This window comes from Adelges cooleyi, unplaced genomic scaffold (genome assembly GCF_023614345.1).
Source record: "Adelges cooleyi isolate 19-005CV unplaced genomic scaffold, UGA_ACOO_1.1 ACOO_flye_CR_arks_rails_tigmint_CR_PRNA_30, whole genome shotgun sequence".
In the NCBI taxonomy this organism is placed as follows: Eukaryota; Metazoa; Arthropoda; class Insecta; order Hemiptera; family Adelgidae; genus Adelges; species Adelges cooleyi.
In genome coordinates, this window is record NW_026095971.1 from 15,581,290 (window position 1) to 15,596,583 (window position 15,294).

At 27.2% G+C, this 15,294-nt stretch overlaps 3 protein-coding genes across 9 annotated transcripts in view; 2 read left to right on the top strand and 1 right to left on the bottom strand.

Moving 5' to 3' along the window:
* LOC126837862 (protein pangolin, isoforms A/H/I/S) overlaps window positions 1-1,708 on the top strand; it is a 48,957-nt gene extending 47,249 nt beyond the window's left edge. For 2 of the 5 annotated variants that reach the window (XR_007685650.1, XR_007685651.1), the window contains exon 14: window positions 288-409. Coding sequence is in view for 3 of the 5 variants with exons in the window: in XM_050571815.1 (XP_050427772.1) it covers window positions 288-747 (460 nt within the window). In the remaining 2 variants the exon portion in view is untranslated. Of the gene's footprint in view, window positions 1-287 lie in introns of all 5 variants that reach the window. The other 3 variants (XM_050571813.1, XM_050571814.1, XM_050571815.1) reach the window with 2 other exon arrangements.
* Window positions 1,709-4,052: 2,344 nt separating this feature from the next.
* Window positions 4,053-11,637, top strand: LOC126837864 (sestrin homolog). Of its 2 annotated transcripts, none has more exons than XM_050571818.1 (7): window positions 4,053-4,445; window positions 8,067-8,246; window positions 8,510-8,692; window positions 8,771-8,945; window positions 9,147-9,409; window positions 9,976-10,311; window positions 11,135-11,637. In XM_050571818.1, the coding sequence occupies exons 2-7, from the start codon at window positions 8,079-8,081 to the stop codon at window positions 11,219-11,221; spliced, it is 1,212 nt and encodes a 403-aa protein (XP_050427775.1). In that variant the 5' UTR covers window positions 4,053-4,445; window positions 8,067-8,078; the 3' UTR covers window positions 11,222-11,637. The 2 variants fall into 2 exon arrangements, with proteins under 2 accessions (XP_050427775.1, XP_050427774.1); XM_050571817.1 differs by lacking the exon at window positions 4,053-4,445 and adding an exon at window positions 4,796-5,646.
* Window positions 11,638-12,899: 1,262 nt separating this feature from the next.
* On the bottom strand, window positions 12,900-14,381 carry LOC126837868 (methionine aminopeptidase 1D, mitochondrial). Of its 2 annotated transcripts, XM_050571824.1 has the most exons (2): window positions 13,929-14,381; window positions 12,900-13,865 (listed from the first exon to the last, which is right to left on the bottom strand). In XM_050571824.1, the coding sequence occupies exons 1-2, from the start codon at window positions 14,038-14,040 to the stop codon at window positions 13,081-13,083; spliced, it is 897 nt and encodes a 298-aa protein (XP_050427781.1). In that variant the 5' UTR covers window positions 14,041-14,381; the 3' UTR covers window positions 12,900-13,080. The 2 variants fall into 2 exon arrangements, with proteins under 2 accessions (XP_050427781.1, XP_050427779.1); XM_050571822.1 differs by having other exon boundaries at window positions 12,900-14,370.
* Between the last annotated feature and the right edge of the window lie 913 nt (window positions 14,382-15,294).

Genomic DNA, 15,294 nt, shown 5'->3' on the forward strand with positions numbered 1-15,294 from the left:
CACCTATTGGCTATTAGCATCTAACTATATTGTAACATTCTTTGTTTTTAAGTATTATGAGCCCTTTTAAGTCATTGTAGTTTGTGTAAAACTCATCATATTTGAATTCAAGAATAAAAAAATTAGATGAGGGGAATTTAGTTTTGTTTTTTACTTTATAGTTTTAAACCCACATTTTCTGAGGGGTGTGTGCGTTTTTATGATTTTATTTCAGTTATTTAATTTTGTATTAGCACAAAATACTAGTAATAACATATAAATATAAGACTTGTAATTTAATTTTCTAGGCGTAAAAAACGTTGCATTCGGTACATTGAGAGTGGTGGTGACTCTGGTAATCAGTCAGACGATAACCAATCTAATGGCAGCCTGGGACACTCAGACAATGAGGACGCTGACTCTGTGTCCAGTCCTGGAGGGTTGAGCGCCTTGTCCAGCCTAACCAGCCCTGGCATGTTAACACAGGCCAGCCTATCTCCGGCTACTCCTCTTACCCCGCACGTGTCTGACTACGATTGTCCAATGGCCGTACGCATGCCATTAGCCGTAGTTGTGCCCACCAGACACCATCAACCAGTTGGCACAAACCCGCACGACATCAATAACCCGTTGAGCGTGAACCAGTTGACTGGTGGTATGAACAAGTGCCATCCCAAGGAACAAAGTGATCTGAAAACCGGTGTCACCCAACAACAACAACAGTCTGATCACCCCAATAGGGCCCTGCCTGCCATTAGTGTAACGTAGCGTACATAACGCGAAGCAATAGTTGACCCGCTCAATTACTATAATTTATTATTATAATATTATATTATATAAATAATACAAATCAACATTAGTAACAAGTATGTAGTGTATGTCAAGTATAATGAAACAGATACGCCATTTGACTTCTCTAACCATAAAAAGTAAATATTGTAATAATATAATTGCCATTTTTTTATCTTTAGGAGTCTCTGTCATACTTTAAAAGACTAAAATAATTGTTTTCAATTAGTTCTTAATTATTTTTGTGTGAATTTCATAAAAAATGTATGTCGTTTTTCACTAAAAACAAATTATTGCTTTGTTACTACAATTTTTTTTTCTTACAAACAAAAAAGAGACTACTGAATAATTATTTACACAATTAGTAGTTTTGTATTATTTCGCAAAATTGAAACATATTAGTTAATTTGCATTATGTTTATTAAGGCTGTGTATTAATATAGGTAAAATACACCTAGCATACAGCCCTAATATTGTATTTTCTACCTCTATTGTACTAGTTCAAAAAAAATTTCATTTATAAAAATACAAAGCATAATCTATAATGCCTATATAAAATAAAAACCATCAGGTAATTAGTGAGTAATAATTATTCAGATTCAAATATGTACTTATAGAAACGTCTTAAGTTATTTATATACATACAGCTGTATGTATAATAATGAACACATTATTATATACCTTTTTTTTTTTTGTGGCAAAAAGCTAGTCATTTTTGCCAGATTTTTTTACTATATTTTTTTTTAACGTACAGAACTCACTTATAAACATTATTGTTTCAATTTGAAATGAGACTGAAATCAGTTAAGATAATTTTATTTCAGTTATTAAATTTAAATTGTATGTTTTTATATGTGTGTATATGTAAATATATATATACACCTATAAATATATAAATTATAATTTTATTTTATGTGCCAAATTATCATGATTTTATGTTTGTATTGCCATAAATAACACATAATTATCATAATTGTAAATTTTTTGATTTAACGAAAATTATAAAGCACATTCCAAAATTGTCTACCAGATATGATTATCGTTAAGTTTTTTTTCTATATTTTGATTTCCTGTGAATAAAACAAAAACAATTTGGAACTGTTACTGTTGAGAATATTAATTTGTAATATTTTAAAACTATCTAGATACATAACATATATATAATATATTATTATACATTATAATAATAAGATTTATGTCTATAAAATTGTTTTTATACTTAATTTTATTTAAAGAAAAAATGTGCAATTTGTTTTATATAATTTTATTTGTTTTCGTATCTTGAGATTTATCCCTCCAAAATGATGTTCATTTCAACAACTTTGTACACATTTTTTTGTTGTTTTATCGTCTTTTTTTTTTTACTTTAAGTGTTTTAGTGAACTTGAACAAAAAATACTGTTGATTCTGATTTCCTTTGTAATATAGTTACAAACATTTTATGTATAAAAATAAAAGAGTGTTTGATTTAGTTTTAATTTTCCGAACCTAGTCACACTGCAGTGCCAACTGTGTCAAAGAGAACTATTTAGTGTTGCATGATAAATGTAATGGTAATTTGCCGCCATTAACATGGTTTAATATTGGACCCTATAAAACTGATAAAGATTTTTCTCACGAAACAGGTAGTCTGACTTTCGTTATTAGTTACTAGGAACTGTGCAGTAAATCATATTTGGATCATTTACAATGGACGAGCATATTGTAAGTACATCTCGTTTTAGTAAAGGTTTTTAATTTGTATTGTGGCTAGTATGGTCGCATTAAAATAAATTATTTATAATTGTGGATTTACTTTTGCATGTAGCAGCAATATTTAAATTTTAAGTAGGTACTCGTATGGATAACTAACTGCACCTACAAATTTTAGATATCACATATTATAATCGTATGGTTAATACTTTAAAAGATAAGGACTTCATATTTTATGTGGCTGTAATAATACATATAATATAATACAAAAATTAACCGAGCAATTTGTAAAAAAAATCATATTGCCTGTTGACACGTTACTTAAAAAATATCATAGTCTATTAAAATATTAAATAATTAATTTTTGTTGAGTCTACGACAAAGCATTTTTAAAGCTGTCGTATTTTAGTGTTTTCGGTAATTTTGTTTATTCCAATTATAAAACTTTCGTATTGGAGTCAATAATTTAAATTAAAGACGGTTATACTTGTTTTTATTTCATCAATTAGAATAAAAACGTACGTCTACTTTTAAAAACTTAGAACCATTTGGTTGAATTGAATGATTTGCTATTGAACATACAATATACCTATACACCTATATATACTCTCATTAATCAATAAAATTTGAATTATCATTCATCATCATTGATCGACCATGGAACGACAATATAAATGTTCAAAACTACATTAGTACAATTAGAAATTAGAATTGTACATTTGTACCAAAGCGATGGACAATATTGTCATGTCAATTTAGTTGGCGAGATTTTGATTCGTTGTCACGTCTCAAAATAGCTTGGCGTCCGCTAACAAAACTGATTTATTACTTGGAATTTTTCGTTACTAATAATTATGTCTATATAAATATTATTACCCTCTTACTGTTACTATCGATTTGGTCTTTGTTCGCTAAAATAATATATTAATTAACGCACCTAAACTGGAGATCAAAGATCCTGATATTATTGATTCGTATTATCTATTGATAAAAACGAGATTTTATTTACACATTTTTACGCGCTAATGAAATATCAGTAGCTACTAGGTTGTATTTAAATTGTATAATATTGTATTCTAACGTAGTCTTGTCATCAATAAACGGTGCCGGGAACACAGGGGAAGTAATACTGTAAGGTAATCGATCCCCCTTGTGTTCTTATGGACTTGTAATAAAAAAAAAGGTACTAGGTAGTAATCGACTATGGAGTTTATTGCATATTACCATATCGATTAGAAAAAAAGTGTGATATTTCGTCAGTGACCTTTACGAGACCCGCACTTGGCCCGTGCGTTATCGTTTTGTCTTTTGTCGAGATTAAGATTTAGACAAAATACAAAAGAAAAGATTAAAACATTATTTCAATATTATTATTCTTACCGATTAGGGTTTACGTTAAAATAAATTTCCGGTGCTATTTATTCGGAAAATAACCTAACCTAAATAACACTACTCAATAGTCAATACTATTATCTTTTAGGATTTAGGTGGGGGCGAGCAGTATTTTCTCAGTTGGCGATTGTCCCGGCACGCACTGCTTTTATTATCTGCTCGCAATTATGGCGCCCTCGTGATTTGTACTTTTAACCCGTAACGATGATAAGTGGAAATAAGATTATAATAATACTAAATATATAATATATTTTGTTTAAATGTAAATGCACATAAAAAAAAATTGTTATACAATAGTGAACACATAATATATATATATATATATACACATACACACTCATACTAGTCAAATAACAGATTACAATATTATATTAATTCACGTGCGTGCCGAGACGAATCGCTCACTCACGACAGTATCGCGCTCGCCGCTCAGTTCGTTTCCCGCTGCCGTTGTTCTGACTTATACTCATTCTGTTTATTATGACAATTGACAACTGCCGTTTCATTAGGTTTAGTTAAGTTCAGCTCGGTAAAGCTGTGGTGATGACGGCCGGTCAGATTCGGCTAAAATCGAACAGCGGGATCCTCTGACAGTAAGATTAATGATATAAAATATATTATATTATTTACAATCTGTTCAAACACCATATAAATTTTTTTCAATTTTGTCAAAACATATTTTGTTATATAGGTAGACTAGCAAGTTGAATGTATGATTTTATATTCATGAATTCACCTTTTCTTATTGATATGTATTACTTATATGGTTATAAGAGGATTCTTAAATAGAATTTAAATTTCCAACTAAAGTCTGAATGTCTAGCTGATCGCACTATATTTTGTTTCACCAAATATATATTTTTAACCATTTACTTATTTATTCAGTGTTATTTAGTTATAGGCTTCGTTTTTTTCTCGAAATTCAACAACACTTTAATTCTTTCTATTCTGACACTACTGTATAGAACGATTTATAGGTATAAATTATATGAGTAAAATTGGCGATCACATAATTTAACAAACCAGTAATGTTTGACTGTTATGTGTCGATTGAAAATTGTACCATATCTTAAAGCATTCCACCCTTTATTTTAATTTAAATTCAAAATAATCATTGTAAGAAGAGCCAAAACGATAAATAATAAACGAGTGGAATATCTCTATAACCACAATAACTATAATCGTTGATTAAATTTAAAAAAAAATTTTATTGACATACTCTCAAATATACCTATAAAAAACCTATATGATTACAATATAATGTGTAACTCTATTGCTTTTATAATTAAAGCCACTCTTAATTCTTACTTATTTTTTGGAAGTGGAATATGCATTAAAATGGAGTACAAAAAAAATGTGTGTTTACATAAAATCTACTATGGCACTTCTTCATTCTTGCCCATAATACTATTTTTTTAAATATATAATTATTGGTCTATCATTTGGCTGAAAAAATCAAAATAATCTATTTTCTTCACAATTGGACTGATATAGTACAATTATTACATACAATCTTAGCTCTTAAGAGACTCAATTTGTCAGTTATGATCAGCCAATACATTAATGTAGTACATGAGATATTATGTAGTATTGTCTGACATATTGTAAAAAGTGCTGCTAAGTTGTCACAGTAAACAAGTCATTCAGGGGAAAATGTGTTATTTTCTTACAAAAAAAAATATGTGTATATATAGCCGACGAGTCGGGTGTCTATTTATACCCAACCATCAAAATTACATACACACATGTGCGGGAGCATAAAAAATGACCACGATGAAGTAATTGTTATCAATGGTAATGACAATAAAATCTAAAAAAAAATGTGATTAATTTTGAAATTGCTTTTACTGTAATTATTTTGTTTTATTAATCTATAGTGTTTAGATTTGCATTGAAATATAGAAATTGGAAACAATTTAATTGTTTACTACTATATAACTTTTTTTTTACGATTAGGTTGTGTTCTTAAATGGTTAAAATGTTAATAGGACACGGGGTTTAGGTTAGGGGCATTGCATTATTGTTAAAAGTCCTTTATGAATTTATTATTATTATTTAATATAATAATCACACATACAACTTAATAAAATTATCTGTTATATGCCCCAACTTAACCCTTCAATGCGCGAATTTTTAAATTTAAAAAAAAAAAAATGTTCCCTGTGTATTTTGAGTCGTAGATTACGAAAAAAATTCTTACTCCAATATTTTCCTGAAAAATAAACAATTTTCAGATTATTGCCTATTGCAACATCGCGCATAAAAATGTCACTATATTCGATAAAACAATCAACCTTTATTGTTTCTTTTATATTACAAGTCTAATTTATTTATTACAAACCAAAACAATTTTTTTTTTATTAAATATGCAAATATTAATAAACTTATAAAACTTTTAAATTAAGAGAAACCGGGAAAAATATTGATTAGGTCTTACTCATTTTTAAACAACAGCAGCGGCTGATAACGGAACTATCAGCTGATCTGACATTTTTTTTAATATCAAAAACTTCACGATTTATCCGCTAGTTAGCACTAGTAAGATGAAAAATAACAAATTAAATAAAGAAAAAGGAAAAAAAGATTGTTGCAAATAAGCAACATGGCGCATTGAAGGGTTAAAACTTTTTTTTATGAAAATACAACAATTTATGTAATTGTTACTTAGTAATTAGAATAACTAATTTATTAAAGCAAAATAATGTACAACTATTTTTTATTTGATTTGTGTGGGAGATAATATGATATAAATATGGAAGAGACAAAAGAATACTTTGAAGCTGATTTAAAACTAATAAACCATATTTATCCTGATCCAGCATTAAATAAATATAAATAAATCTAGCTGTATGTGAATGTTAGTATAGAGGTGTTGATTAATTATAGGTTAGATATAATTAGGAATGATTATCTAAGAGATAGTTTAGAATTTGTGCCAATAACAAAAAAAATATAAATAAGAAGAATAGGATAAAAATGTTTAAACTTGTTGAAATAAGGGTGAATAATATAATATAATATACCCCTATTTCTACATATAATGTAGAAATGCAAATATTTTTGGCAAAAATTATTTGCAATTCACAGGTAAGAGGAATGTGATAAAGAGAGTAAAGGGATTGGGTTATACCAGTTTTATAATTACTGCAGAATTCTTAAAACAGAGTATGGAACAGAATGATTTTTAGGTACACTAAAGAAGTAATAGATAAATGTTTCGAATAAAGACATTAAGGTGTATATTTCAGATAGAAGAATGTGAAGGGATAGAGATTTAGAGAGGATTAGAACAGCTAACCTCACTAGCAGTGACATATTAACCAATTTATGTAGGAAATGGATAAAAAATAGAAGTATTTCACAGACCTGTTAGGACCCACACCCTGTTACTATTTTATTGCATATCATACAGGTTTCGATGTTAACATTACATTTGTTAGTAACTACTTAATAGGTGTGGAGGAAGTACAGGTCAAAGGTAATTTATTTTAATTATTTATAAATTCATATTTACTTAAAATGTCACATCAAAATAAAATTATCTAGTGAATAAAGCTAGTTAATCTATAAGTAATAACTTTGTCTATATATTACCATTAATAATAAATACTTGTATAATCATTGATAAAAAAAAATGGATCTTAATAGTATTAATTCTTAAACATGTTTAATATAGTTTAATCAAATATGTCACCTGGAATTATCTTTAAAAAATATTTTGAATAAAAGATCTGATCTGATCACAAAATCTTTTTGAATTCATTAAATAATTTTAGACAATACTGGTAGTTAGTAGGCATGTCACTTATGTCGATGCACAATAGACCTTTAGGGTAATTAAAATTTTCGGAATTAACTGCACATTTTAGTCAATAACGTATTACATGAATGTCAATACTCTTGTTATACAAGAAATTGTAATTAAAAAAAAATATTATTTACTACAAAATATATTTATTTATTTAGGTTATGTAACTAAATATGTCTGTACAAAATAAATAATAGTTCATTATATTATAAGATGATTTATTTTTAACATATTGTAATGTAAATTTATAATTATGTATTACCTGACCAAGTAATGTTTGTCATTAATACATTGTTGGTCGTGTTATAATAGTAGAATTCTCGTTAATACAATAACAGTGTTATTCAAAAAAAAAAAATGATTAGGAGAAAATATGATTTTGTTATACAATTGTAATTTATTTTAGGCAGAAGTGGTCATGGAAAATTTTATAACCAATACTAATTCAGTTTTTGGCTTAGGCCATGTTACAAACATCATGAAGTTTCATAAAACATATTTCGAAACTTTCCTTGGACTGCAAGAGTTTATCATTTATGGTGAAGGCCCGTTGCCTATACAGTATCGTCATTATATTGCAATTATGGTAAAGTATTATGATTTATTTTGTTTACTATTAAGAGAATATGCATTATCTTAGTTTGATTAACCTCCTGTCCTTAAATATAAGGACAATATATATTTCATTACTTTAAACATATATTTTATATGATATATTTAATATACATATATTGAATATTTTACAAGTTAATTTAATTGAATCGTCTGTTTTAGATTTATTTGTATTATTATTTTAATTTAGTGCTCGCTTGTTTTCAAAATTGTTATGCTTCAATTTTATTGTTTCAGGCTTCCGGTCGTCATAAATGTACATATCTTATAAACTTTCATAAAAAGCAATTTTTAGAACATGATGGTGATCCTAACTGGTTAAATGGTCTCTCTCATGTTCCTCGAAAACTTCGAAATTTGTATGAAATAAATAAAATTTTGGCCCATCGACCATGGCTCATTACCAAGGAAGATATAAAAGTATTTATACGTGTTATATATCATTAAAAAAAGCGTTAAGTCTATTTACTACACAAATTTTTGTATTTTGTGTTTCAGAAAGTAGTGAAAGGTCCTAACTCGTGGTCTATGTCAGATTTGGCTCATGCTGTTATACTACTTGTACATTTTCATAGTTTATGTAGTTTTGTATTCGCGTGCAACTTAAACGATGAAATACCACGAGCTCCAAAAGTAGCTAATTATAGACGTACCAGCAAGACATGCTTTCAGGGTATGTTTCATTTTAAAGACTATTTTGTTTTTCCATTATGAACATAATTTTTACATTAATATTTTATAGTATGATAATACCAATTATACTATCTATACTTTAATCTGTCTAGTCTTAGTAAGTAGTGTATACAAATGTTTAGTCTTACCGTGTATTTGTCTATGATATCAGTTTTTTAAGAATTACTTTTTATTTTCAAAGATTGTACTGATGAAAAGCTCTCTGATGATGAAGGTTTAGAACCAATTATGGAAAGAATGAAGAAGTTAAGCGAAGTGTTGCCAGCTTCAGAACAAGAACGTATACAACGCTTTGAACTCTTACAAAGTCAATTATGTGACAGTGATACTTCTGCTGATAATAGTTTAGAACCAACTCTTAAACCTTTTGTTGAAGATTCTGGATATTCTTATTTAGATTGTTCACGAAGGCAATATGCTCAACAATCGTTGTTTATACTACAGGTATTTTCAAATATCAATATGTTTTTATGTGCTGTATATGAGGTGTTTTTTTTTGTATTCTATTGGTTATATCAGTTTATATCAATATTTGGAAAGGTATTAACCAAGTTAAAAAATAATTATAGTAGATTCTTTCACTTTTAAGAAATTCATTAGATTATGGACCTTTTTTATTGGTACTTTCGGTTTTTACTTTGTTAATAGTGAGTTGAACATGCAGCTTAAAAAGTCATCCATATTGGATGAAAAGTAAGAAGTTGTAAAAATATACAAAGGCCTTTAGAACATAAGAATTTCAATTTCACTGTGATAAATTACAGGTCAAATCCTCGTAGGACACGAACAGTAATATCTAGTAAAATATGTTTTCAGCTTTACCATCAAAGCTCTCAAACTAGATACTAAGTAGGGATTGCAGCTTCAGAGAGTGCTAAATTACATTACAAAATCATTCAATTATTTTGAATACGAATCATTCAGTTCAACTTTTTTCCGATTAACTTCCTTATAATAATGTGCTTCAATGTATTCAAATACTAAATTTTAATAGTTTATTTATTTTTAAGGAATTTTCTTGGGACCATCATGGGTTTTCATTAATAAATCGATTGTTCAATGATATCGGGTTATTGCTGGATAAAAAATTCAAGACTGCTTATAACATGACATACTATACAATGGGAGGTCGTCATGATATAGATACAACAAGATTTCGCAGAGCAATTTGGAATTATATTTATTGCATTTATGGAATGAGGAACGATGATTATGACTATGAAGAAGTTACACAATTGCTTACAAACCCGTTAAGAGTTTTCGTCAAAACGGCTGCATGTTATCCCGAAAGATTAAATATTATTCCCTCAGAAAACGCTCTAAAGCACTTTGAATTGAGTGAAAAAGTAATTATGAAATATATTTATTAGAAATAATTACAATTTTCAAAAATACTATTTCTTCTTTGTTGTTTTCTCGTCTATTTGTGTCTTGGCTTCCCACATCATTCTGTCCATTGCATCTAAAAATAAATACCATTTCTATTTCATGATATTTACTTACAACTGCTGAAAATGCATTACTTGTTTTTTAAATTTATTTACAAACGGTTTTTTTGTACTTTAGTCATAATATAATACTTGTTTTTAAGACAAACAGACAATCAGCATATTATTTTATCATTAATAAACCATTACTACGACTAAAAACTATTACTATGATCTAAATATTATCATACAAATTCCAAATGATACACTGTTTGTTTTGAGTGTTTAATTATCTGGTTTTTGCTATTTCCTATATTATTAAGAAATTTTTTCTTGTCGCTTGATTATGAAATGGTAGTGTTATAGAAAATTTACCAGTACTGCTATATAGGTTATTGATAACAAAGACTTGAATCACTTTATTGAAACTCAAAATAATTACATTTTAAGTAAAAATTGTTTTTAAAAACTATTTTTAGAGATAAAATGAGATTTGTCAAACTTAAAATGAAAGAAAGTGAACATTTCTAAATCATTATATTATTTACTTTATTTACACACCTTGTAATTACTCTCACTTGAATAGATTGACTGGTCTTTCAAAGTTAATCTGTTAAAGTAAGATTAACCACAAGATGTTTAAATAGTGTAAATCTAATACCTCACACAAGCTTCAATAGTTGTGTATTGCATTATGTTTTAAATCTAAACTTACATAACCAATTGTTATCAAATCTTTCAGATTCACATAAATCTTATGATAATGGAAGCACGGATGCAATCTGAATTGTTATTCGCATTACGAGCAATCATGAATTATATGCTATAAATAATAGGCAATTATGTTATTATTTTATTTTTTAATTGTTATAATTTTTTTTTAACGTGTATACAATTGTTGGTTATACGATTTTTGTTTTTAAACTTATATGGTATATTTTTTTTTCACTTAACTGTTTTGTCAACTCAACTCAAACTATCAAGTGTTCAACATATTTTCTAGTTTATAAATATTTATTATTATTGTTGATTTTATTTATGATTTTTAACTGTGATTATTTTCCAGTTTTATTGTGATAAACCTGAACTATTGTTAATGTTGTACCTTTTTTTTTTTTGTGTGTGTAAAATGACTAACATTTTAAATTCTATGTTATTGTTAATGAGATTTTGACTATTAAAACACTTATTTTTGTACTATTTTAATTTTAGAATTTAAATGTATAGTTTAGTTTTATTGTTTTTTTTTTTTTTTTTACTAATATTTTTATTTGTAATTACGTTTATGATTGACATTACTTTTTTTATTACCTGTTAAAATTATTGAACTGATAATCAAATTGACTAGTTACCCAATTATTAAAACTGATGTGTAATACTTATAACAGTACAAAAATTAATATTTGAATTCAGACTTGAACAATTATTTTGTAATATGATTAAATTTATATAGTTTTATTATATTTATAATTCTGTTAGATATTCAAATGTATATTATTTAGTATCTGTATGTGTATGAATTTACAATTAATTTTATTAATGCTCTTGGTAGTGATTTATAAGTAATTAATTCTAAATAATTTTCTGCTCAGCATTTTTTTTCCTGATATTTATTACAACATTGTACAATTATAATTGAAGAATGAATTAAATTATAATATTAATCTAATTTTATGTAATAAAAATAATATTGTTACCTTTACATGCATAAATACACTTATAATTGTTGTAACTTAATGTGTTTTATACAACAGGAGAATTTGATATAATTTAATTAACTACTATAACTTTTGATACATTTTTTATTAAATATTTGCGTAACACATAAATAGAGCAAACTTGGGGAACTGTTTATTATACATTACACTTCTAAGTAGCAGTATTATATGTTTAGTTAAATGTTGTTCTCGTAGTTAAAAAATGTTTACACTGCAATATTAAGGTGACAAATTAACACTAGAAGTGGCACAATAATTTAAATATTTTATTTTTACTGCCCTGAATTTGAGATAATTGATTTCAATTTGATGAACTATTTATTTAATTTGGCCTAATATGTAATCAAATTAAAAATGGAAACTTAATCTTTGTAGTAGTTACTAGTTTCAACAAATGTTTATATTGGTTTACAATATACATAGTTTATATTGTAAAATTGTTTTTGGAAGTCTTCATATTTAACTGGCAAATAAAAATAACTATATTATGAAAATGTTAAGGTGTGCCGTAGATACAAATATTCTAGCGTTTATATATATATATATAATATACCTATACCTTATTCATTCCTCCAAATTAAGTAAACATTGTAAGTGGTAGAAGTAAATATCTGCTTTATAATAAGCAGGAGTAATTCAACTGAATCAAGATTGATGCCCTACATCACTATGTTAATTATATTAATGGCCAACTAGTTGTATACTCAGTTAGTTAACTGAATTAAAATATTTAAAACATTTATTTTAATTTGCCTAATGGAAGATTTATATATATAGACGTATATAATATTACAATTTTGACATGGTTTTTACTTTTTATTGAATACTTATAACACAATGTACACAAGTAATAGTTATACAAATATAAGTAACTTTCTAAATTATTAAAATGATCTGACCATAACAATATTAGCATTATTGTAATATTAATTATTAAATACTCGTCTTCTAATCCATTAGGGATATTATTTTAAACAGTTAAAATATCACAGCCATTTTCAGTAATTAAAACAGTATGTTCAAATTGAGCTCCTCTTGAATCATCTAATGTTGCAATACTCCATCCGTCATCTAATATAGCTATATCGCTACTAGTTCCTTGAATAACTACTGGTTCGATAGTGAATATCATACCAGGCTCCATTAAACCTGGGTATGTGTTCTGAGTGGTATGAAAAATTGTGGGAGGCCCATGAAAAAATGTACCTATTCCATGGCCAGTTATACAAGGAATAACTCTGTGTTCATTGTTATAAGCATACAATTCAATGGCTTTGCTAATTTCTGAGAAACTTTTCCCTGGTTTACATACGTTGATACCATTATACATACATTGTTCTGCTATGCTTACTAACTTTTTGCCTTGTTCATCTACATCGCCAACACAATATGTTGCAGCACAATCTCCATGAAATCCGTTTAAATAGACTGAAACATCAACAGATATGATATCACCATCATGAAGTGGTCGATTATCAGGTACACCATGGCACAAAATGTTATTTATTGAAGTGCATACAGATTTCATAAAACCCTTATAGTTTAGAGGTGACGGATAGGCGTTATTATTAATAATTAAGTCATGTACAAACTCGTCGATTTCATCAGTAGTGATACCAGTTTTGATTTGACTGCGGGCACTGTCCAATACAAACTTAGCTAACTTACAGCTTTGTCTCATCATTTCAATTTGGCCTTTGGTTTTTATCTCTGGAGAACAATCATCATTTGATTCCGGTTCATCCGTAACAATTCCTGTTTCAGCATATGAAGGTAACGTTAAATATTGTGGCACTGCTCTTGGTGGACTTACATCACCTAAACTCACTATATCGTACACTCCATAGGTCTGTTTAGATTTTGACCAAAAATAACGAGCACACAAGGAATTGAGCAGCTTTTGTTGAAAAGCAGTTTTAAACAAAATCATGCTTTGTTTTGTCAAATGTTTATACTGGCGTTGATAATTTAAAAATATATGATATTATATCATATTAAATATAAACGATTTTAATAATAAGGTTATAGTATAATTCCTTACGAAATGTTTTAACTAAATATTTATTATTTTTGTAATTATATATAATAATATTGTAATCGCTAATCAAACATAAGTGATCACTACATAGAAAATTGCTGTTAACAGGATTCAAAATAACGAAGTCGGAAGAAAGAACAATGTGTACCACAAAAATTAATTAAATAATATTATAAAAATATATAAATATTTAAAAACTGGTACCTATCTCAAAAGTTTTAAGTTTATTCAACGATAGGGCTTAATGAGTTTATTACCGTCAATTTATTAACCAATAAAATTGTTTGAAGCAGTGAAAGCTCACAGCTGATCAGTAGCGTCAACCTAACCAATCACCTATTTACAAAATAAATGTCAAATAATAATTGATAATTATTTTTGTAATTTGTATTTTATTATGCATTATTATAAGTTATAACATATATTATTATAGGAGATTATGTCTATGCTGAAAACTATATTATAATTTAAATATTATACAAAAAAAAAAAATTATTATAACTTTTTTACAAGATATTCTTCTTTATAATTTAACTTAATTTGATAGAAATTACGTTAAATTAGTAATGTAGCCTTTGTTTTGTGGTGGACTAAGGGCTATTATTCCGATATTTGTATTATGCTCACTAACTGTTCCGCGTTTAAGACATCATCGAGCTATTATTTTTAAAATTATAACAATGAGACTAGCAATATTACTAGGTAATGTTATAGCCAAAAAATAATTTAATAATGAATACTTTAATGTTATTTAATAATATTTTAATAATGAGCTAACAGCTAACTGCTAACGTACTATAGATTTGTTGAGTTAGGTGTATAGTCATAACTATTACTAAATCAACAATTTTTCTTTTTGCACTATATGTATAAATTAACTTTAAAAATGTAGGTTTTTATTGCGTGTTTTTAAAGAGTGTGTTGTAATTATGTTCAATGGTCCATAAATAATTATTTATACTAATGACCTAATGGGAAAAAGCCCCACTGGATGTGCATGGTGCGCACACATTTCTCTTTAACAACGGTTCCCTTAAATCATAAAATGTAAGGGAAGAAAATACGAATCTGTATAAAGCTGTCAACCCACGTTCTGTAAATTTAAGTAAATGAATCAATAAATGTTTAATGACTAAATTTTGGCCT